The sequence below is a fragment of the Misgurnus anguillicaudatus genome, chromosome 21, assembly GCF_027580225.2.
Source record: "Misgurnus anguillicaudatus chromosome 21, ASM2758022v2, whole genome shotgun sequence".
NCBI lineage: Eukaryota > Metazoa > Chordata > Actinopteri > Cypriniformes > Cobitidae > Misgurnus > Misgurnus anguillicaudatus.
The window spans coordinates 22,081,432-22,105,698 of record NC_073357.2 but is presented as its reverse complement, the minus strand read 5'-3'; the positions used below and the strand labels follow the sequence as shown (position 1 = coordinate 22,105,698).

The 24,267-nt window shown below is 38.3% G+C and overlaps 1 protein-coding gene across 4 annotated transcripts in view; it reads left to right on the top strand.

Moving 5' to 3' along the window:
• The window catches only part of rgs12a (regulator of G protein signaling 12a), a 45,208-nt gene that overhangs the window by 10,984 nt on the left and 9,957 nt on the right, over window positions 1–24,267 (top strand). For 3 of the 4 annotated variants that reach the window (XM_055196359.2, XM_055196350.2, XM_055196368.2), the window contains exons 4-10: window positions 18,745–18,763; window positions 21,504–21,673; window positions 21,843–21,935; window positions 22,687–22,830; window positions 22,962–23,144; window positions 23,373–23,517; window positions 23,649–23,737. In XM_055196359.2, the coding sequence (XP_055052334.2) occupies window positions 18,745–18,763; window positions 21,504–21,673; window positions 21,843–21,935; window positions 22,687–22,830; window positions 22,962–23,144; window positions 23,373–23,517; window positions 23,649–23,737 (843 nt within the window). The remainder of the gene's footprint in view (window positions 1–18,744; window positions 18,764–21,503; window positions 21,674–21,842; window positions 21,936–22,686; window positions 22,831–22,961; window positions 23,145–23,372; window positions 23,518–23,648; window positions 23,738–24,267) is intronic. The other variant, XM_055196377.2, reaches the window with a different exon arrangement.

Sequence of the window (24,267 nt, the reverse complement as noted above, 5' to 3'; positions counted from 1 at the left end):
TTGCCATTTTTTATGAATTTCACAAAAGTTTAATGCCTTCCAGGAAAATGTTCTTCTTTAAATATGTAAACATACAATATATAAAATTAAAGAACAGATCCTCTTTTTTAAACAAAAAAAGCTTTATTTGTTCTCTTTTTATCACCTCTTTATCACATAATTTTTAAGAATTATGATAGAAATCAGATTCAGAGTGATCATCAAAACATACACAGAATTTGAACTGTTTGCCCTAAGTCACTACTTCCGGGTTTTATAAGTTGGGTAAGAGTGCAACCTGGTGGATAATAGCGTAAATACGGATTGCCAGAAAAACTCATCATTGTCAGAGAAGTGTTTTCTCTTAATCGAAGAGTTAACTCCTCAATGGCAGGGAAAGAGTTAATATGCGACACCTGTGAAGTGGATGGATTATCTCGACAAGGAGAAGTGCTCACTAAAGGGCTCGTTATAGTTGTGCGTAGGTCCTAAGCCGTAGCCGCGACGGCGTAGGTTCCGCGTAGGTTTTCATTTATACTTTTGCGACGTCGTCCGTGTCGACGTGCAAACACACGCGCAGACCACTGGTAGGCAGTATCCACGCGTGTAACCAGTAGCAGCGTGACCGTCAAAGAAGAAGAAGCTTGACAAGTTATCCCACAAACGAAGAAGAAACTGCAACTTGTTGTGTATGATTTGAGAAGACCAGCAATGATGGAAGTAAATAAACAGCGACTTCTGTTGAAGTTTATGTTAAATTACTCCTCAACTTGGCTCATCTTTGTTTTCGCAAACGGAAATAGCTATGACGCAGTTTTTTTTACCTGACGGGAGGGGTTCTGCTGGACCAATCCCATCGCTTGCGGTCCACGTAGAACTGACACACTGTTAAAAATTTTGCGAGGTGCACGTCAGGCTACGCAGTAGTGATGGGTTGTTCGCGAACGAGACGCTCTAAGAGCTGATTCTTTGTAGCGAACGAGCAGAGCCGAATCTTCAGACGCATGCAGGGGTGGCACCGTAAGAGCCGGCTCTTCTAAGGAAGCCGAGCCAGAAGAGCCGAATCTATGAAAAGAGCCGGACTGCCATCACTAAAATGTAGAGCCGGCGCTTGAGCCGAAAGAGACGAATCTATGGAAAGAGCCGGACTGCCCATCACTACTACGCAGAGCTACGCACAGGCTATGGATAACCTACGGCGTAGCTGTGGCGTAGAGCTTACGCACGACTTTAAATCGGGCTTAAGACAAATTTAGACAGATTTGTGAAGAAAATTTGAGAGGAAATAGGCCTTTTGTGTACATAGAAAAAGTATTTGAGGTCAGCTCATAAAAAATTGTAACGGACCTTCAATGCACAGGAAAGTCTGTAAATGTGTGCTGACAAATAATAATTTTAGTAAATTGCAAACAAGTATTTATTGTTGAAAATGTTTATCTGTCGTTGGAAATACATGCTAGTATGCCAGATTAAAAAGTGTTTAACCTCGGAAATATTGTTTTTATATTAAAAAGTCTTCAAGTAAAACAATACTTACCATCCAGGTATTTCTACTTCTTCTTAAATACTATGGATTTGAAAGTGTTACTCATTTCGCATACTGATTTTCACATACTACATGATGGGGAGTTGATTTTGGACAGTGCTGCTAACCATTTTATCGTCCTTCTTGTCACTTATATCAATACAGAAAACAATCTCAGAATCACTTGAGATTCACCTGATTCTTTGGTGAAATATTTTTGCCTTTGATGAAAATGAAAATTGTTGGAAACAAAGTCTCCTTTTTTGGCATGCTTATAAATTCTGTATAAATGCTAAATTTAGCTTGATCCCTATTTAGGGAAGAGCAGCAGGGAATCCCTTTCAGCATTAGACATTCTAATGTTTAAAGCCTAAAAAAGTTTGGGTAGACACGTATTCTTTTCTTTCTTCAAAGAACAAGTATAATGCCTTTGTTGAGCAGTATTGTTTTAAAAGAATCTTATTTAGGAAGTTGCCTTTAAGTAAACATTATTCAAATTAGAAAGTCGATGCCTCAATTAATAAACTCTGCGTACCAAACCAGTCCCAATTTGCCAGTTTCCATCTAAATCAATGTGACATTACGGATTTCTTCTGCAGCTCTGAGGCAATGAGGCTTTATTGTCAGTAAATTTTAGTGGGAGGAGAAAGGCAGAGAGTGAAATGAGAAGGGGAAAGGAACAGAGCGAGTGAGGGAACAAGACAGTGAGTGAAGGCAGAGACGTGGCTGCAAACTAAGACTCTCTCACTTCAGCTTCACCCTGTGAACTCACAGAGCGTGCGGCTGAATGGACATGTTTATTTACGTTGGGTGTCTAAAGGAGCGCTGAGGACTAATACTTACGAATGGAGTCGACTTTACCTCTACAGTCAGCTACAGTAAGTTTCCTTCTGGTGTCACTGCATCTGTTTTGGATAAAGCGCTGTGCATGGAGGGATTGGTTGTTATAGGTATATGTGTGACATCTACATTATGCTTTGTAGAAAGTGTAGTCAGACATTATCGAGAACATGTGTGGTCTTGCATCGGAATGTTTTGATCGGTGTGGAGAAACTTCTCAAACAGTCGTGGAGCAATTTTATACTTAAACTGTGAGTAAACGTAACAAAAGCAGATGAAAATTTCTCAATTGGACTCGGTTTCCTTTTGTTCCTCTGCGTTTTGCTCAGAGTTTTGTTCAATTTGGCCTTAGGCTGTCTTTACTTTCACACACCCTGCTGTCATTGTCAAACATATACGTAGTATATAATAATCCTTTACAAATAACTAAATTTGTGTTGTTTTTTTGTTTTTGTTTTATTTAATAACATAGCTCTGTTTGGATTGTGATGATTATCTCTGAGGTCACCATTGTGACTCAGTTTATTGTTGCATTCAAATATCCAACCTAGTAACACATCCTCATTGCACATCTTTCCTTGCTCATCTGACAAAATAAGCGACTTGACCATTGCATTTTCTACACTTTGAGCAGTGACCACCTGCTAAGGGGCAATGTTTTCTTTCTTTAGATACGTGACCTCGCTGTGTTCTCAGGTCTGGTAACCCAAAACCACAAGCTATATGACAACTTTACAGCAAATGCTCCCTCTGACCTAAATTTGGTCCTGATTTTGTTTTAAAAATGTATTTATCTCTTTAAATGCGACAGCTACTGGATAGAAGAAGAATGCATGTGCAATGCACTCTGTGAAATGAATAATAACAGGGTAAGGGCATATCTTTGTGCGTGCATGGAAACAATTAGTCTCGTCCCTGATCAGGGCGAAATTAGCTCCAAGGCCAACTCCCTGCTCAGTGCTCACCATTGCCTCCATCTGCATTCAACGTTTCCACCTGCCTGTCCACACCCCTCTCCCTCATCAAAGAGCTAGTGCATCTCATAATAACACAATGCATAATCCAATGAAAGCTTTTGAGGAGTGTCCGGCTCAAGTGTACCATGGGTGACCATTGTTGCCTATGTACAGAGGTCTGGTTTTGTTTGATGTGGGCTAAATGCTAATATTTAAAAGATTTTTATTATTGATAATATTCGTTTTTATTTGAGTTTGGACACAGACGGGGGTCATTTTGTTACTCTTTTTTTTGCCTGTTTATGCAAAACCACATGGGATACATGTTGTTAGTAGTCATTTTCAGCCATTTATTACCTCGATTAAAAGCCAATTCACATTAGCACCAGTGCATCAGTAATTTGGGAATTTACGGAAATGCATTCAGGATTTTATTTGATTTTGCTTCACTCACACTGCCAATAGAATCTGTGCGTGCATTCACACACCTGGCGTAAAAATCCCGTAAAGACATGTGTTTAAAGTCCTGCACTTGGTCGTTTTTCCGCAGTGTCTGAAGTTTGCTTATTATCAGTGATTTCTGTCTAGAGAAACCACGCACGTGCATTTTTGTTTATAAGATAAGATCATTAAGCGCGCTGTTTTCCTTTAGCTGAACCATAACTTCTTGTTGGGATGGCACAGCAACTTACGGCATTGTTTCTGCCTTTTGTTCACATAGGACGTGTTCAGTAAATGTTACAGCAATGTTAAAAGGTCCCCTTTAGAGGAGTAATACCAGAATATTTACGGGATGTGTTTGCGTTCACACACAAGACTCTACCAATTTTATGCAGGGTTCCCACGGGTCCTTGAAATCCTTGAAAGTTTGTGAATCTGGGGGAAAAAATTCAAGGCTCTGGGAAGTTTTGAAAATATACATACATAGATACAGATACATTGAAAGTGCTTGAATCTATTTTATGCAAGACGTTTTCTGGAAAGAAGCCATATTATTCCTGTGTATTGTATATAATATCAATAAGCACACTTGCTAAACTGTTTGCTTTAAATGCTTATATCTTCTGTATGCGAATGTTGATTTTTTGCATAGTTGTGTTTGACACATGAAAATGTCTCGGGTTACGTATGTAACGCCCTTGCCATAATTCCTGTGTCCCTGTAACACCGTCTTTAGCAATATTTCAGATAACGATATACTTCCTGTCTCCTGCGTCACCCTGTCTTTGTAGTTAAGCCTCACCATTGGTTGAATTTGATTTAGACATTCAGACGCACTTACCCCTGTAGGCGTACTCAAAGTGTCACCGCAGTGACGCAGCGCGAGTTCCCTTGAAAGGGAACTGTAACAATGTATCTTAAAAGGTAACATGATGTAACCTTGCTCTCACTTGAAATGAGTCCCCACATTTAGTCCTTGAATTTGAGGGAATTGGACCTGGAAAGTCCTTGAAAGGTACTTGAATTTGAAGTTAACTAAGGTTTGGGAACCCTGTTTATGAACATTTTCTGTGATCAAAGTGGTGTTTATATGGGGTATAATTGTCCTGTAGGTTGCCTTCACTGCCCGGTGTACATGCAAAGATTGTATCATGCAAAGAACGCATCATTTAAAGAATATTTTCACCCTGTGTGAGTTGCAATCCTAGTATTAAACCCTTAAACACTCTTAAAATAAGATTCCAATCCAAAACAACCTTTCAAGGTTCCACAAAGAGACTTTCCATGTGCTGGTGCTTTAAAAAATTTGAAACCAATTTATTTTTTCTGACCTATTATGTAATAAATGGAATATGCTATATTTTTAAGAGTAACTGAAGAACCGTGTGTAGTGTAATCGTTACTTTATAAGCACGATGATGCTCCCTCTGTTTTATGGTTAGCTCTTTCCTGCATTACTCATTATGCCTCTTTTGATAAGTTGTCTAAAACAAACTTTAAAGCCTGTAACTCATTGGTTTGGTATACGCTTGTTGATCACAGGGAACTATTTTTGTTATAGGAAAGAGATCTGCTCACATGTAATTATGAGTGTTGGGTTTCAGTTTGAAAGACCATTGGTTGGGTACAAAGAGTGGGAGGAAAGAGAGACCATTTGAAAGTGTGTTTGGGTGGGGTCATGGGTTAAGCTTAGATGATGATAGATGCTTTTCTTTCAGGAGTCACCCAAAAAACAGTGGAGCAATGTTTGTCCCTTGTACAGATGCTAATGTGGCACTGTTTAAATGCTTGCAGATTTGTATCTGGGCATTCTTTACATTACAAATTTGCTAATGCGTATTAGTTAAAATGTTGTGAATCATATTGATTTGTATTGCAGTAGTTCTGACAAAAAATGTTTAACAACAGCTCTAGACTTAAAATAACAAACTACTTTTAGGTCCTGCAACCACTATTATTAGTGGTTTTGGCTAAGACAAGTATACATGTTGACTTACTAAAGTATTAAACTTTGTTTTGTAACTTGCCCTGGATGAAATTTGTGTGGGTTGTTAAGGACAGTTTTTAAAAACTAAAAGACATGACAGTTTTTGTTTGGCAAAAAATAAAACAAATGACAAAATCCCATATAGCCACACTGTAAAAATGAAAAGTTGGTTATAACTAATTTTTTTCACCTAATAAATTTTAAGTTGAAAAAAACACATTTATAGGTGTTGCCAATTAAAGTATTTTTTTAAGTTATCCAACTTTTCACTTTTACGGTGTACTTGAATTGAAAAAGGGGCCTGCCCTGAGCCTCTTTTTTCTGAGAGTATAGATATACTCTCAGAAAAAAGAGGTACAAAAGTTGTCACTGGGATGTACCTTTTAAAAAGCTGCTAATATTTTGGTACAGATTTGGCACAGATATATACATTTGAGGTACCAATATGCACTTTTTAGGTACCAATATGCACTTTTTAGGTACAAAAATGTACTTTTTGAAAAGGTACTGCCCCAGTGACAACTTTTGTACCTTCTTCTACTTTTTTTTCGGAGAGTGTACAGACTAGAATACAATACCGGTGGATGACTTTTTTGACTTGGTCTATTATGCACCCACCCCAAACATCCTAGCAAACACATGAAAATGCCCCAATAACCACACAAAACACCAAACAATGTAACAACACCTTGGTGACCACAAAGCATTTTGCATTTGGTAATTGTTTTCTTTAAATCTGGGCAGTGTTTATATAAGTTGCCTTTAACACTGAGTAAACTAACATTGCTTGTTTTGTCATACTGTAGCCACATATTCTTAAGTGCATAGCTGCATAGACATACTGAATATATATATAACATGATACATAAGATTGACTTTCACTGATTCCCAATAGCATTTTCAACAGATACTCTAACCTCCGTTTACACAGGACATGACATGTAGCAACAAATAGCATGCTTTGGTATGCACTTACACAACGTAGGTGACGTGTGAAAACATCTGTAAAATTTAAAAGGATGTTGTAACTATATCTTAGGTTAGATACTACATTGTATTGTAGTGTATTGTGTTGTAGGATGTTGTGTCCAGGGGCCAAACATCCTCTCACTATACATTGTTTGTGATCTCATAAGTGAATGTGATATATTTTCAACTGGAAAGCATCCAGTGATTGTCTTGCATAAAAACCAGGTCAGTGAAATGAAAATTTTGTCCCAATCATAACAAGGACAGTCCTTCGCAGTCAATGTATTTAAAAACAATGGTTAAAATATTGCTGTGGTTCATTTCATGGTTGGGCAAAGATTACGTGGCCTTGCTAAATGACATTTTGTGGTTGCCATATTGCATCTGGTTTTGTTTTTGTCCCTGACTGCATGGTCATGTGGTTAGATGTTACTGTGTCTGATGAGTTGAACAGCAAGCCAGAACGTGTATATGATTTCAATTTTTTACATTTATCAGTGTTTATTGGCCATCAGGATCATGAACATTTGATATATACAGTTGAGGTTGACAAATTTTGCAAAACCCTCTTATCAGGCTCTGCCCTTCCTCTGTCGGGCTCAAAGGAAGTCTCCTTCAAGGTCTCTGATGTTATTTTCAGGCGGGTTTGTTGTCTGCCAGAGATAAGAGAAGGAGATTTTTTGGCCTGCTTGAAAATGACTCTGGAATCATATTGGCTTTGCTTCATCTCTGGACTAACACTTAAAGAGAGGCTGTACCCACAAACTTCCATCATGTTTTATATTTTAAGGCATCATTAGCTAATAAAGGAGTATAAAAAAATAGTTCAACTTAAAAAAGTAAGTTACCTGGTTGCCTTAAAATTTAAAAGGGCACTTTTTGCCCGATTCACGTTTTAACATTTCCCTTGGTGTGTAAGTGTGTATTAGTACATGTTAATGATATGCAAAAGGTATATACCTCGAAGTAAACAATGACACAAGTTAGCATCTCCAACGTAAATCTCTTTTCTTGGACTACAACAAACACACGGATTGTAGGCAACAACAGTTTACTTCCTGGGATTGGTGATGTAGACAAGACCGACATTATCATAATTCCTCCCGCTTCAGACTCACAGCCTGTAAGTTAACTCCTGTTAGCATTGCATTGTGACCGAATCTTTCAAGCATGGTAAAGAGCGTCACATTTCCGGCTGATGTCAGAGGTATTCAGGCCAATCACAAGTACAGATTCACTGGCCAATCAGGGACACAGAGCTTTTCAAATCCGTGCATTTTAGGAAGAGAGTGAGGTACAAAAATGTACAGTATACTGTGGAAAATAATGTTTTTTTAACCATAAACCACGCAAACACATTATATTATACCAAATACACAAAATAATGTTGTTTTTTAGCAATGAAATAGGTGCACTTTAACACAATTGGTAAACTTTTTAAGTCAACTCATATTTTTAAGTTCAATTAACTCAAATTTTTTTTTAGAGCAACTATAGTCCGATTAACGATTTAACGATTTCCTTTGGTGAGTAAGTATGTAACTATATGCAAAAGGTACAAACCCCAAGGTAGATGATGACACGAGTTATCGTTTCCAGCGTAAATCTCTTATCTTGGACTACAACAAACACACAGATTGTAGGCAACAGTTTACAGACCAACATTATCATAATTCCTCCCGCTTTAACTCACAGACTGTAAATGAACTCCTGTCAGCATTGCATTGTAAACGAATCTTTCAGACATGGTAAGGAGCGTCATATTTCCAGCTGACGTCAGAGGCATTCAAGCCAATCACAACGTGCAGACTAGCTTGCCAATCAGGGACACAATGCTTTTCAGATTAATGAGTTTTGTACAAAATGCTACAAAAAAGTACGGTTAGTGGAAAATAATGTGTTTTTAACCTTAAACCACGCAAACACATTGTATTATACCAAATACACAAAATAAAGTTTTTTGCAATGAAATAGGTAACCAGGTAACTTACCTTTTTATGTTAACAAATAATTTTTTACAGTGTTAAACAGTGTATTTAGTCATTTTATGCATGCTCCCCCAACAGAACGGATGCTTCCTTTATCTGAAGCCCTTCGCAGAGAATAAACGGAAACGAATATTGCATAGCTACAGCCCATTTTATCTCTCTTTCTTATACACACACACACCCACCCAACCCGCATAGACACATTCATAAGCTCACAATGTATTCTGACTCAGAACAAACCCCATATGTAGGGCTGACAAACGTTATTTTTCCCACCGCAAAAGCCCCAAATACAGCTGAAAACCAAAATGAAGTAAAAACACTGTAATGTATAATCACACTTCGCTGGTAGCTTTAGTCTGGGAAAGGCCCACCCAGAATGTCCAGTACTAGACAAATTCAGATGGATCCAGATTTATCCATAGACAGTCACATCTCTAAATAATCACAAATGGAAAGTAGGCAGATGTTAGTCAGAAGTTGTGTCATAAGTTACAGAATTGCAGAATACAGTTTGTTAGTTTGTAATATAATGTCATATGTCAGGGGCCAAATAAACATGTACTGACAAGACTTTCCGTGTCGCTGTCTTTTCCTGGGAGGAGAATCTTCAGGTATTCACACATACAACACCATGCATATGCAGACATTGCGGTTGCAGTTATGAACCCAAATTCCCAGACAAAGACAAAAAACATGCTGACAATGAGACTCCTAAAGAGACTTTCCTTCAGGAATAAACGTCCTCCAAGAATGGTAAGTTTGCATCACAATCGCATCCTTTCTCAGGTTTTCTTTGTGTTTTGTTATACTGCCAACTGAACTGGTTAGATCAGCTGTTTTAGTCATTAGCTGTTTTATTTAATTCCTGTACTCCCACACCGAGCAGCTGCAGCAAGGAGTCTCGGCATCAGCTGGACTTGAGACACAGTCATTTTCACACTTTGCTGTTTCCACAGTTGTGTGTTCGGATGTCTGTCCTCACTTGCGGTCGTAGCACCCTGTGATTCGTCTTCATCCGCAAACACACTGTTGTAACTTCAGTTTCAGCATGCTATGACATGCCAGGTTATTTTGTTTGGACACTGCGCTTGTCTTTTGTCATGTTGTTTTAAACTGTAGCCAGGAGATAGTGTGTTTTGGTTATGGGTTTTGTCTTCTGTTGACATTTGTTAATAAAAGATGTAATTTTGTTTAAGTTCACCACACATCTTAAACAACAAATGAAATAACTTATGTGTCAGAGAATAAGCACGAATGGTACGCACTAAGCGAAAGAGATGACTATGTGTGTCACACAAATAAACCCTCATCAAAGCCTCGCACGGAGAGATATTCCAGTTTACTTTGAGGGTAAAGGGGCAATTTGTCACCTTACATAACACAGAAGGTGCAAATATAGACAAAGCCAGCAACTTTTGCCACACATGCAGTTGGTGGCAATAGAGGTGTGAAGATTTACAAGAAGAGGGTATGCCAGGTGTCTATAGACTTCAAAGGAAAGTAGTTTGTTATCGGCTGGAAATGCTCATTTCCAGGATCGCCTGTGTCCGATCACTTCAGTAGGTGAAAATCAGTATGCAAAGAGAGTAGTACGTCTGAATTCATAGTATTTGAAAAACAGTATCCAAAATGTAGGATGACCTGCTTCTTTCAGCAAGATTCATTCAATGGACACTTTACTATCCCATGAGCCCACGTCATTCCATTTAACAACTACTTTGCTGTTATGATGACATATGTCACAAATGTAGTATGTCCAAATTTCATTCACACTACCCATATTCATACTATAGAACATACTGCTTTCATGGCCGATGAATAGGTACTTCATCTTATTTAGCAAGTAATGTCACAGTATGTGATTTTGGACGCAGGGATAGACTTCGGGTGTGCACTCTCGGGTCAGTAAACAATCACCCATAATACCATAGCAACAGCTTAACAACTTCCCATAACACTCTAGCAACCACATAAAAATGTGCTAACACCATATGGCAACCAAAACCACACAATATAGCACAAAACTGTACCTTTTAAAAAGTACCAACTGGGTTTCAACTTTTTTGGGTACGTAATTGTACCCTAAGGACCTTTCTGTTCCTTTAAAGGTACAGTTAAATGTTTTGTTGTTCTAGAAACAAAATTGTACCTCCACAGTAGGCCTTCCTTTCTTGTGACAATACAGGGTTCACACGGGTCCTTGAAATCCTTGAAAGTTTGTGAATCCCTGCAAAGTTTTTGATAATATACATACATAGATACAGGTCATTGAAAGTGCTTGAATCTATTTTCTGAAAAAAAAAATCATATTATTCCCTGTGTAGTGTAGGATAATATCTTAAAAATTCTAGACTTTTTAAGCACACGTGCTAAACTGTTCGCTTTAAATGCTTATATATTATGTATGCGAATGTTGATTCATATCAAAATGCTTTTTTGCATAGTTGTGTTTGACACGTGAAAACGTCTCGCGTTACGTATGTAATTCTTGTTCCCTGAGAAGGGGACGAGATGCTGCGTCTCCCTTGTTTTACTTCCTGCGTCACTGTAACGCCGTCTTTGGCAATATTTCAGATAGCGGTATACTTCCTGGCTCTTGAGGCACCCTGTCTTTGTTGTTATGCCTCACCATTGGTTGAATTTGATATATACATTCAGAAGCACTTACCCTTGGACGGGTCCCCAAAGTATCATCGTAGTGACACGACCCGGGTTCACTCGAACTGTAACAATGTATCTTAAAAGGTAACACAATGTAACCTTGCTCTCACTTGAAATGTGTCCCCACATTTAGTCCTTGAATTTGAGGGTATTGGACCTGGAAAGTCTTTGAAACATCCTTGAATTTAAAGTTAACTAAGGTGTGGGAACCCTGTAGTAGCGATGTGGGACATTTTACTGTGGCAACTTATATTTTGTATTTTTAAGAATATCACTTCTTTTATTGAGAATTTTGAATAAACTAAGTCTGCGTCTTTCATTATGTTTTAATGGCATGCAATGTATTTTTCCCTGTGATATTACAGACTGAAACATGTTTTTCCTAAACACATATTACCTCATTACATCATTTCCTCTTTACATCCATAAATACACTCTTGGTTTGCTTTTTTGGTTTTGCTTCTTTGATTGGTCCTGAACCTTGCCATGCTGTATGCATTTGAGATCTTGCTGCTGTGAAACCTCTGTGTAATAACACGTTTGCTTATGGAACTGTGTGATATATTTAGAGTGCCCTCGCCTGAAGCGCATATGTCATTGGTGGCCCACTGTCTAAGATGAATTTTTGCAGTCATTCTCTGGCTAAATATACCAGGGTGGCGGTCCTTAGTACCATGTCGTAGCTTCTCATTTACTCTGTTCTTGCCTTCGTCTGTTTTCCATTACTGACTTCATGCTTCACTTCAGTTGTAACCATTGAAGGAGCTGCTTTTAGTCTTAAAAGGACTTAAAGGGTTAGTTCACCTAAAAAATTGCTCTTTACTCACCCTCAGGGCGTCCGAGATGTAGATAACATTGGGTCTTAATTATACAACATGAGCAGAATAATTTTGTGTGTAAATATTCGGATTTCACCTGCTCCCTACCTGTACATGGTGTGTAATTCAAACATTCTGTATTTTTTATTCTTCAAAATAAGATAGTAGTAACATGTAACTTTCATGGATATTCCAAATAACAGCAACAAATGCGTCTCCGGAATAACGGGCAGTGCTTCCAAAGCACTGTCAAGCGTCACCATGCTTGTCGTTTTAAGAAGAGCACCAGTTATTATTTTAGTTTGCTTAAAATGCTTTGGTGGACACTTTTTATTTAATTAATCTTTGGTAAGCATTAAGGGTGTCACGATTTCGATTTTAAATATAAATCCATCGAAATTAAGTCACAACCTCGAACTTCGAATTGAAAATGGAATCGTCGATGCTGCCACGCCCCCATGTCACAACCGGTCGGCTTGCCAAGCAGAAAAAAACACACGTGTTGAGTGCTGGGAGTCAATCTGCGAGTTAAATTGGAAACAAAAAAACAGCAGAGTGGCGTCTGTGACAGGACCGGTCGTTTCTCTGATCTGAGATCTGTTTAAGTTTCAGAACAACTTATTTCAGTTGCTTAAAGGAATAGTCTACTAATTTTCAATATTAAAATATGTTATTACCTTAACTAAGAATTGGTGACACATCCCTCCATCATCTGCGTGCGTGCACGCAAGCGCTGGAGCGCGCCGCGACACCCCGACAGCATCCAGCCTAGCCCCACCCATTCAACGGCACCAATCAGAGATAAAGTTAGAAGCGACCAAACACATCAACGTTTTTCCTATTTAAGATGAGTAGTTATATGAGCAAGTTTGGTGGTACAAAATAAAACGTAGCGCTTTTCTAAGCGGATTTAAAAGAGGAACTATATTTTATGCGTAATAGCACTTTTGGGAGTACTTCGACTCGCCTGAAAAGTCCGCTCCCCTTCTCCCTCTCATAACAGGAGAGGGAGGGTGTTACTGCGCCGGGTCGGGGTGCTCCCAAAGGTGCTATTACACCATAAAATATAGTTCCTCTTTTAAATCCGCTTAGAAAAGCGCTACGTTTTATTTTGTACCACCAAACTTGCTCGTATAACTACTCGTCTTAAATAGGAAAAACATTGATGTGTTTGGTCACTTCTAACTTTATCTCTAAATGGTACCATTGAATGAATGGGGCTAAGCTAAATTCTATCGAAGCGTCGCAGCGCGCTCCAGCGCTTACGTGCACGCACACAGATGATAGAGGGATGTATCAACAATTCTTAGTTAAGGTAATAACATATTTTAATATTGAAAATGAGTAGACTATTCCTTTAAGAGTTATGAAAACAGCATTTAAACATGACTTTTTGGGGTCTCACAATCTCGTCTGACCGTAATAAAGGAGCTTTTTTTAAGCTGCAAAGACCTGACAGGAATGTTTATCTGACAGGAAGTTCAGTTTTATCAGGTATGTGCGTGTACCATATTTTTCCACTGGCAGCACGTGGCAGGGCATCTCCAGGGGTAAAGGTCAGATATTATATTTCATAAAAGTCTACCGTCCGTGACCTTAGAATCAAATGTAATTGAATCGAAGATTTGGAGAATTGTTACACCCCTAGTAAGCATATAGCCTATTAGTCTCTTATGCATTTATTCAACATAATGTAGCCAAACCACAGAGGATTACAGCATTCCTAGATACGTAATTTACTTAGCTGTGGTGCATAGTCGGGGATTATGCAAATTGTAAGCGTGAATGCGCATCCTGTTTACGAATGATTGGAATTTATTAACATACACACATTTCACTTTCAAATCTGACGATAACAATGTATTTGTGAATCCAGAGGAAAGGTTTCGGGAAGGTCCAACTTACTCAGAATTTTCTCAAATATTTATGAAGGTTTCATGAATGAGGTCCATTGTTTTTTCAGTAGAACAGTAAAGAAGACTTTTGGACCTTGGTGATTCAGGAACTCCAAGTCCTCAAGTGCCAGCAGTACTATGAGTTCAAAAAGCAGGCACAGGCATCAAAATGCTGTTTTTTATTACTCCCTTTCCCACGGGTGATCCAAATGGCCATGCAGTTTATTATGGAATACAATTGGCCATCTCCCTCCAGAGTTTCCTCTTCAAGGTCTCTGACTTTTAAAGGCTTAAGTACAGTATTGTCAATTTTTATGTGGATTTTTTAAAACCTTGTATGCATAAGTCGTGCACATGCGCATACAGGAGTATGTAGGCCACGAGAGGTATTGGAATTTGTCGCAATGCTCATGTGTCGAACGTCAACGCACATTTATGAGTCAAACAAACTGCTTTGCAAGGCTATGTGTTTGACTGTGTGCTTATACTCGCATATGCATAAAAAACAGACTATAACCAAGGCTTAAGAGAGTAGGGACATGGATGCAGTTTAAACTCGCCCAAAGTTTCAGATGCACTAAAGACGATTCTGTAGATAATAATGTTGTAAATAACATTGAGTTTCTTACACAGACTGATTCAGTTAATAAGACATCACATAAGTTCTAGTCATTTTTGGCAGCATGATTCAGAGCAGAATAGAAGCTATCTTGTGCAACTCAGCATTTTAATACATGTTTATGCTTTGAAGCGGCTTTGTAGAGTTTGTGGTTTGTGAAGGCCATCCTTCTTCCGTTGTGCTCAGAGAATTCTTGGACTGATATGGTGGAAAAAGACCTACACTGTAATTGAGTCGTTTGCAGGGTTTATCTGTGTGTCTGAGAGATGTTACAATATTTGTATGTTATTACATGTGGTAATGTATTTGGTTCTTTCTATTTTGTAAATAGTCATTTCATTTGTTGTTATGTTTCTGCAAGCACTTTACATTTACATTGAGCAGATGGTAGTTAGCAGACGCTTTTATCCAAAGCGAATTAAAAAAGTAACGAAAAAAATGAGTGTTATACAAATTACTTTTAGCTTAAAAAGTTTTAGCATTGCTTGGAGACACAACCTGTTTTCACAGAGAGATAATTTTTTTTCCACAGAATTAGTTTTTTCACACATTGTTTATACTTTCTTCCTCCTAGATCATCACAAATGTACTCGTAAATGACTTCATTGATCAATGCCATCAAAAAGATAACTTAAATGTGACTGGACCACATAACCAGTCAAAAGTCGCAAGGATTTGTAGTAGGGGTGCACCGAAATTTCGGTCGCCGAAAATTTCGGCCGAAAATGGCATTATCGGTTTCGGGCCGAAATAAAAAATCCAGCCGAAAATGTCAACCGAAAATGAATGTCAACCGCGCCCCTCCCATCTGTGCGCTAGCGCTTGGGTTTCACTCACGGTGATCAGTTGTCTCCCACCCCTCCCCTCCGTGCTCAAGCAGGTTTTCACTCACGGTCGAGCCGTTTGCACGCGTCTGCAAAGATAAAGCATGTCTTGATGTGTAAACTTTAGAGAGAGTCGCGCTAATGTGTCTCATACTGTAGGCTAATGCATTAACGTACATTTGGCGAATAAAGCAATTTAACACAATGTAACGTTTTTATGTGGAACGACTGTTGCGCTGTTTGAGATTCACCCTCCTTCTCTATGTGTGCACGCGCGTTTAAGTGCCCTTAATAGTGCACATATGAGAGAAACGCGTTTAAAAAAAAAAACAAGCAAACATAAAATCTCTCTGTTATTGATAGGGCACATATAAACAAAATTATCTCCACAGTATTCTTTTTCTAATAAAAACATTTGTTTAAGTCTTAAGTGTATGTATAGATTACAGTCAGATTAACCTACTTAAGTCTGTGTCATTAATGTTAATCAAACAACCCATGACAAAGAGACAAATAGCTCTAAAAATAATAATATATTTATACAATAAAGATTCATTTAATTTGATTTCTGTAATGCTAATTTCAGACCTTATTAATGTACAACTTTGTTCTTTTTTATAAATGTTTGCAATTTCTTTATTGTTTATTAGATTTTTCCCACCTGCTTTTTGCTGATCGGAAAAATAATCTGATCTGTGCCCCAAAAACTGTAATGTGATCCGAACTGTGAGTTTTTTGATCTGTCACACACCCCTAGTTAGTACACAGTGATAGCCATAAATGCAATTGTACTAATAATTGGCATAATAATTTCTTTCGGTGTTTTGGTTTCGGTTTTTCGGCCTTGGTTTGCTTTTTTCGGTTTTGGCCAAGAATTTTCATTTCGGTGCATCACTAATTTGTAGCAATAGCCAACAATGCGTGAGTTGCTAAGAACTTCATTTGAACTGGTGATTTTCTCGATATTTCGATTTTTGCACCCTCGTATTCCAGATTTCAAAAATATTTCCTTATAACTGGTTTTGTGGTCCAGAGATACAAATTTAAAAATGAATAAAATGCTTCTGCCATTGGCTGTTCTCCATTCTTCCACACTTCATATTAACATATAAATAGCATCATTAGCTGTCTTGATAGTGCTGGACAAGCTCACATTAGATAATGGTGACATGCTGCTGGGATTAGAATGTACTGTTTAGCTAATAAGCTAATGGTTTTGCTCATTGCTTGCTTCTAATACAAACACATAATTTTGTGATTTTAACTATGAAAATTGGCATACTGACTATGATACCTTTACACCATTACTGTGGGTTCACACCAGATGCGAGTTCAACGATTTGCACGAGTAGTTTACATACAAAGTCAATGCAAAGACGCGATCAGACGTGTCCTCGTGTGGGGCGATGCGAATGACGCAATATGGGCGGCGCGGTTGCCGCGAAAACACATGCTATTCACCTCAAATGCGTCTTTAGCATGACACAAAGTTAAATTCCACGAGTAACGTGATGCCCCGTGTTTGGTGTGTACGTAGCATTAGACACTAATGCTGCGTTTACACCAGCCGCAGTAGAGGCGTCAAGCGCAAGTGATTTCAATGTTAAGTCAATGTAAAGAAAGACGCGTTGATGCGTGTCTGGAGGTCTCGCAGCGCGAATGGTGCGAATTGAGCGTTGCCGTAGCAAACGCGCAAGTTGAAATATTTAAACTTTGGTGGAAAAACGTGCCGCGTTAACCAATCAGGAGCTTGCTTTAGTATTGACGTGATTACAGAAAGTAAGCGGAGTCGCAGAAGCCCCACAATGACGCAAATTTCTGCGTGAATGTCTCGATGACTAGAATTTCATGCGAGGCTTTCACGCGCGAGTGAAGTGAGTACACTCATGCTACGTACACACCAAACGCGGGATATCGCGTTACTCCCTCTAGATTACTCGCGGGATTTAACTTCGTGTCATGCGAATTTTTCGCTCGAGTTGACGAATAGCGCGTGTTTTCGTGGCGAATAGCACGTGTTTTCGTGGCAAATGCGCCGCCCATATCGCCCCACGCGAGGATGCGTCTGATCGCGTCTTTGCATTGACTTTGTATGTAACCAACTCACGCAAATCGTTGAACTCGCGTGTGGTGTGAACCCACAGTCAAACTGTTCAAGCGGCAAGCTAGGCGCGGTAGACGCGATTTTGACGCCTCAAACGCGGCTGGTGTAAACCCACGGTTATGCCACACTTTAAAATGAGTAAATGTTATAGCACTACATAACTAAATATTAAACCAAGAGCCTGAGTGCTGAGTTTGGCGTACAGTAGGCCTACACGTTTGGAGTTCGATGTCCTCAATTTTTGAGAGTGTACCAGTTTTTTATTTCAATAATTATTATTTCTATTATAAATCATTTGTCATTTAAAAGCAGTTGTATGGTTATATTTGGGTTATTGACAAATGTGTGTCTAAATACTTTTTGGGGCTACTCATCCTGCAAAAGTTCTGAGAAAAGTTTTATATTACTCATTGTTTTGATCTCCTTCATTCATTTGCATTCACACACCACATAAATCTCTATTCATCTGTGTGTCTGCTGTTCTAATATCTGGCCTCATTCCCTCAGACTTCCTCCCACTGAACAAATAAAGTGTGTGTTTGTACAAGTGCTTTGCTCCCAGCTAATACACACACCTTTGATTGTCATGATGTAAATTCAAATATCTGAGATTAGATGTTCCATATGTGGGATTTGGATATTTATTTGCATAGACAGTATCTAAAACCTGGGTCAGTTTATTGTCTGTATGGACAGTTTTGGCTACAATTGTGAAGGCCAAATTTTTGAAATCCTATCCTTACAGATTAATAAAAACTATGACATAAGAGGTTCTCACTACTTACCAATGCTTATAATGTTAACAGGTTTCTGTGAGGGATAATGCATATCTTTACTAATGTAACTTGTGTGTGTCAGCCTGTGTGTTTATGGGTGGTAACCGTGAGGTGTGAACAGCTGTGTGTTACTACACACAGCTACAACAACAACCATATGTAAAGGCCTTCCCCTCACAACAAACACACGTTCAGTGAGAATGAGACAGAATGCTGAGATGTCTGCAGACATTTTCTCCAGCTCAGTAACTTTACCGCTCTCCTCTTTTCCATCTCATCATTCCTCGCTTTCCTCTCCTCTTCCTCACCAAAGTCAGAATGGAAGTTGCTCATTCATGTCTTTTTTTCTTCTCTTTCAGTCGGCTGCTTCAGACAGGGGTGAGTACTTTTCTGTTTTTAAGCATGTTTACCACACTGAGTCATAAGTTTTAAGAAGCTCTTCAAAGAATGCAGCTGAAAGTGGGCCTGCTATAGACTGTGCTCTGTTGTTGTTTTTCTAGGCTGATTATTTCATTGGAAAAGTCTGCTTTTAAAGTGTTGCATTATCTGTAAAAATATATAAAATTGCCAGTTAAGCATTACACATGAGAACAATAATTCACACTTTTTACATTTAAATAGTTGGATAGATACAGTATGTTACCTTGTCCGTGAAATCCAGGCTCAAGTTACTTACTCAATCAGTATTAAATATATCAAGGTTATATTTCACAGAATGTTCTTTACATTATATAGGATGATTTTATGTAGAAAACACACAAAAAATCACAAAACATTGGCAGATTAAAATATTTTTTGCTGTTGTATAAGGCTTTGAACCGTTTCATGGAACGAAACCAGAAACTTTTAAAAAATATATGTTCCGGACCAGAATCGTTTATTTAAAATAATGGTAACCGGTTAATACCGTTATTTTTTCCGTTCTTCAACCAGATTTCTGTGCAATACTCAGAGTAGCTCATTTCGGTTGTCGTTGACTCGTCGGAGAAATGAGAAGCTTGCCACCAGCAAGTAGCCCACTCAAGCCCAAGTCTCTAATGCTCAATCATATATGGGAAAATATTGTAGGCTACCAAGTATCTCAAGATGTTTTTTTAAACTAATTAGTGGTGTAACGGATCGCAGCTGATCCGTGATCCGTAGAGATCACGACCCACGGTTCGGCTCGCGTGCGATTCACGGATTAATACGCAAATTTAAATAGGGTGAAAGTTGATCATTTGCATGTGTTTCAAAGGCTTGCAAATGTTAACACTAAAGTGATTTTAAACAATTTAACCTTAAAAAGGTGCTAAAGTGAGCAATTTATGTACGCACATGTGGTTGAATGTGTCTGGTCCAACTCCAATCAAACGTGATTATCCCTATGCCCTTCAAAGATCAGAACTCTTGATGTATAAACTTGAGAGAGAGTTGAGCTATTGTGTCTCATACTGTAGTCTTTTAAAATACATTTGCCGAATAAAGCACTGAAAAACAGCGTAATTTTCACTTTATGTGGAGCGACTGTTTATGCTGCATCTTCTTCCCGAAGCTCCATTTGTAATTCGTCCTCCATCTGTGTGTGTGTGTGCGCGTGTTTAAGTGAACTCAACAAATGTAGCATGTCAGAATTACAGTTTTGTCGCTTACATAATGTAGCCATTTTTAAAGATAGAGACTTAAGGAAAACTTATGTAGACTAATAATTTAAGTGTAATGTCCTAATGATCAGTCTACTTATTTGTATGTCTCACAGCTGACATGGAATGTTATTAACCGGTTCGGGAACTTAATTTTTTTGTTCTAACCGGTTCAGGAACGTCAATTTTAGGGTTGACGTTCCTCTGGTTCAAAGCCCTGATTTTGTATATATATATATATATATATATATATATATATATATATATATATATATATATATATATATATATATATATATATATATATATATATATATATATATATATATATATATATATATATATGAATTGTATATATTAACTTGTTGTTGTGGCTTTAATGAATAGCTTCATTTTTGATTTGGGATTTAGTGAGACATTTTATGGATAACCTAAAGCAGTCATAAAACAAACTATGAGTGAAAGAATGAGGTAGTTATTTTGGATTTGTCTAAAAGGGATTATCACAGCAGTTTCCAGTTTGAGAGAGTTTAAGGTTTGTCTAGACTTGCTTCTAAGGAAAGCAAATGTTACAACTATGCATGGCCATAGGAACCATTATATGTGGGTGGGACAAGACCCACTCACTTTTTCTCTAAATTAGAGCATATGTCTGTTCACTTGTCAGAGCGCCTTCGGTCAAATCCATTCCACTAGAGCAGGGATCTCCAACCCTGCTCCTGGTGAGCTACCATCCTGCAGATTTTAGCTCCTACCCACAGCTGAAGCAACTAATCAAGGTGTTCAGGGTTGCTTGATATTTACACATAAGTGGGTTGTAGCTGAAGTCTGCTGGACAGTAGCTCACCAGGAGCAGGGTTGGAGAGACCTGCACTAGAGGAATGCCCTTATCAATTAAACTCTATGACACGTTTTAGCTACAGCCTTGACTTCCATGCTGCTGCTTCCTCAAATCCATTACACTTGATTCATTTAATTAAACTCCATTTCGTGTTTTTATTACTTTCGTCTGTTGCACTCCCACAACACAACAAGGTAAAAAAGCTTTCAGGCTATAAAGCAATTGTTTAATGCACCATGACATCAAGTCCAGTAATTGTTTTGGATCCACCCACGTTTTGCTTTCAGTGACATTCCTAATAAAATTTTGTATTTAATCCTTTTTTTAGGGGTGGTTTCTCGGACAGGGATTAGCTTAAGCCAGGACTTGGCCTTAGTTTAATTATGAAATATAAAAATTTTTAACAAACACGCCTTACTAAAAACATTATTTATGTTCATTTTGAGGCAAAACAAAGGGCACTGATGTATTTTAAGATATGGCAGTGCAAGTTGTGTTGAGTTTGGACAGCTCTTACATTTATTTTAGTCTAGGACTAGTCTAATCCCTGTCAAGGAAACCACCCCGTTAATGTATAAAAGACAAAGATTTTCATTGTTTCAGTTAAAATTACAAGTGTTCAAGTCTGATATCAGATAATGTCTACTCTTTGCAGAGCGTGGTGGTGTTGAGTGTCATAATAGCGGCAGTGTTAGCAGTTTGGAGAGTAATGGTAGTCTGCCCAGTGTCACCAACCATCGACGCATTTCAGAACGTCGTGTTGCATTATGGGCCGTCAGCTTCGAGCGTCTGCTCCAGGATCCTGTGGGTGTCCGCTATTTTTCTGTAAGTATTGCTGTTATCTTAGACATTTAAATTTGAACATGAGCTCTACTATTGGTTCACTAACCACAATTCCTGACTATAAATATTCTTAAGCTTAGATACAATTTGTTACGGGATGTTACAGAATAGTTTATTCTTTTCTTTTAAAAACTGTTCTATGTTCCCACAGGAGTTTCTAAAAAAGGAGTTTAGTGAGGAGAACATCTTATTCTGGGAGGCCTGTGAATCTTTTAGCAAAATTCCAGACCATGACAAAAAGCAGGTAATAATCTACGAAAGTTTTCTGTGTGATATAGATGCTATGTAATTGTCCTGTTGCTTCTGCTTTTAAATGGGTTGTGTACACCAAAGCGTTTAAACACGGCTAAAAACGCCAGGCAGATGCCAACTGTGGGCACTTGCAAGCGTTTTTTCAGTTGGGTGCTTGGGTTGCTATGATACTTCTGTTCTGTTCTGTTTATCAGTCGTTATGTGATGCGCTGGTTGGTTGTTGCGGTATTTGCCCTGCCCCTAGTCCACTGTGATTGGATGGTGAAGTGAAAAGTTCAACAGTGGAACAACTTCCAACTTACACAAGTATAAACGCTTTGGCGTACACGCTCCTTAAGAGTACAGAGATATGTCAGGGCTGTTGAGCAGTAAACTATGTAGTAGCTGATAGCATATAAGGGGCTGTTTACACGACAACATGTGCGCAGGCAAGTACTGTTTCTTTACAAGGTAACATTGCCATTTACTGGTCTGGCATGTGTAATAAAGCGTATTTAGTCGTCTTCTTGGATCCGTGTAAAAGTGGATCTTTTCAACAGCGTTGTTATGTGTATGTAAAATTTTTCGAAAATACAAAGGAAAACCTACGAGCAGATTTGAGTCTGTGTCATTTTCCAATGCGCACCTCTTTTATCCATAGCTTCTTGTGTCTAACCTACTTTCCTACAAAAACAGTCACCCCCAAAAAAGAGAATTAGTAGAAAATGTTTTTGATGATTTACTAAAAAGAAACTTTTTTTTAGCTTTCCCACAAAGCTAAGGAGATCTATAACCGGTTTCTCTCAAGCAAAGCTTCCATGCCGGTAAACATCGATAGTCAAGCTCAACTTGCTGACGATGTCCTGACAGCTCCACAGCCTCACATGTTTAAACAGCCACAACTGCAGGTCTGCACATCTACGCATATACATGCAAATACACATACCTGTACTCAAGCATGCATGTAATCTCGCTCATTTACATGACGATTGGCAGTGTTCGATTGAGCAATTCATGAAACTTTCAACTTCCTTAACAGATCTTCAACTTGATGAAGATGGACAGTTATGCTCGGTTCTTGAAGTCCACTCTCTACCAGGAATGCATGCTGGCTGAGGTAGAAGGGCGACATCTCCCTGACCCCTGCCCGATCCCATGTAGCCCTGCCCCCTCCAAGCACAGCTTCACCTCTGACCGTTCCACATTCTCCACGCCTAAAAAGGTACTAATGTTGCCACACTAGCACTTTGTGGTGGATACGATTTTTTTGAACTGAACTGCGTAAGCATAAATTTCTATATATGTACCAATGTGTGTGATCCTGTATGATCCATTCAGCTGTTTAAGTGAGATTATTAGTTTCGTGATAACACAGTTTGTAATCTCGTCATAATGTGACTCTAACGTGTTCTTTGGCATTGGACTTTCTTTGCCACATCATATGTTACAGGAAAACAGGAGGCCCAAAACAGGGAGGTCAAGCGATGACCTCAGAGATAAAAATTCCGATAAGAAAAATGGCTTTTTCTCATGGTACAGATATCCAAGTATTGGGAAAGGACAAAAGAAAAGAGATCCCCCTGATTTACCTTACAGTGAGTATCAAAGAATATCTTACCAGCAGTGATTTTGCATTGTTGAGATGTTCATTTCCAACAAGCTATTTTTGTAGTTATCAGGGTGTTGTGGTACATGTAAATGCACTCATTAACATGTATATGTTACAATTGTAATGGCCGGAGAGAGTCTCAGGGTTCCTTGTCCTCCGGGACGAGTCAAGAACTAAACACCTCCTGTCCCGGAAGCAAGAATGAGGTAAGAAGATCTTGGTCAGTTTTCAAAACTTTTCAGCTGAAACACTGTAAAGTTAACATTGGGAGCTACAAAAACACTTACATTTATGAATTTAAAATACAATTTTTTTAAAGTTCTCCTTGCAAAAAAAATATTTTTTTTGTATTTTTGGCTTGTTTTCAGTACAAATATCTAAACATTCTTAAATTAAGATGAGCAAAATGACCTAAGGAAATAAGTTTAGTCGATTTTTTTAAGCACAAATTCAATTAAATTGTATATTTTTTGTCTACAAACTAGACTTAAGGGCCGTTCACATTATAACGATAACTATAACGATAAAAAATATAGTTTTGACAACCGTTTTATATTAAAGAGAAAAGCGGAGTTCACACAACAACTATAACGATAAAGATACAATGAACGATATCGTTGGGATCGCTTTCTGTGCGATTTTTACCCACCTGATGAACGATAAACCATTGACAGCCAATCAAATCTATTTGAACTTCAATGACAGTGGAGAAGCTCATTGCTGTCAGTGACATGTA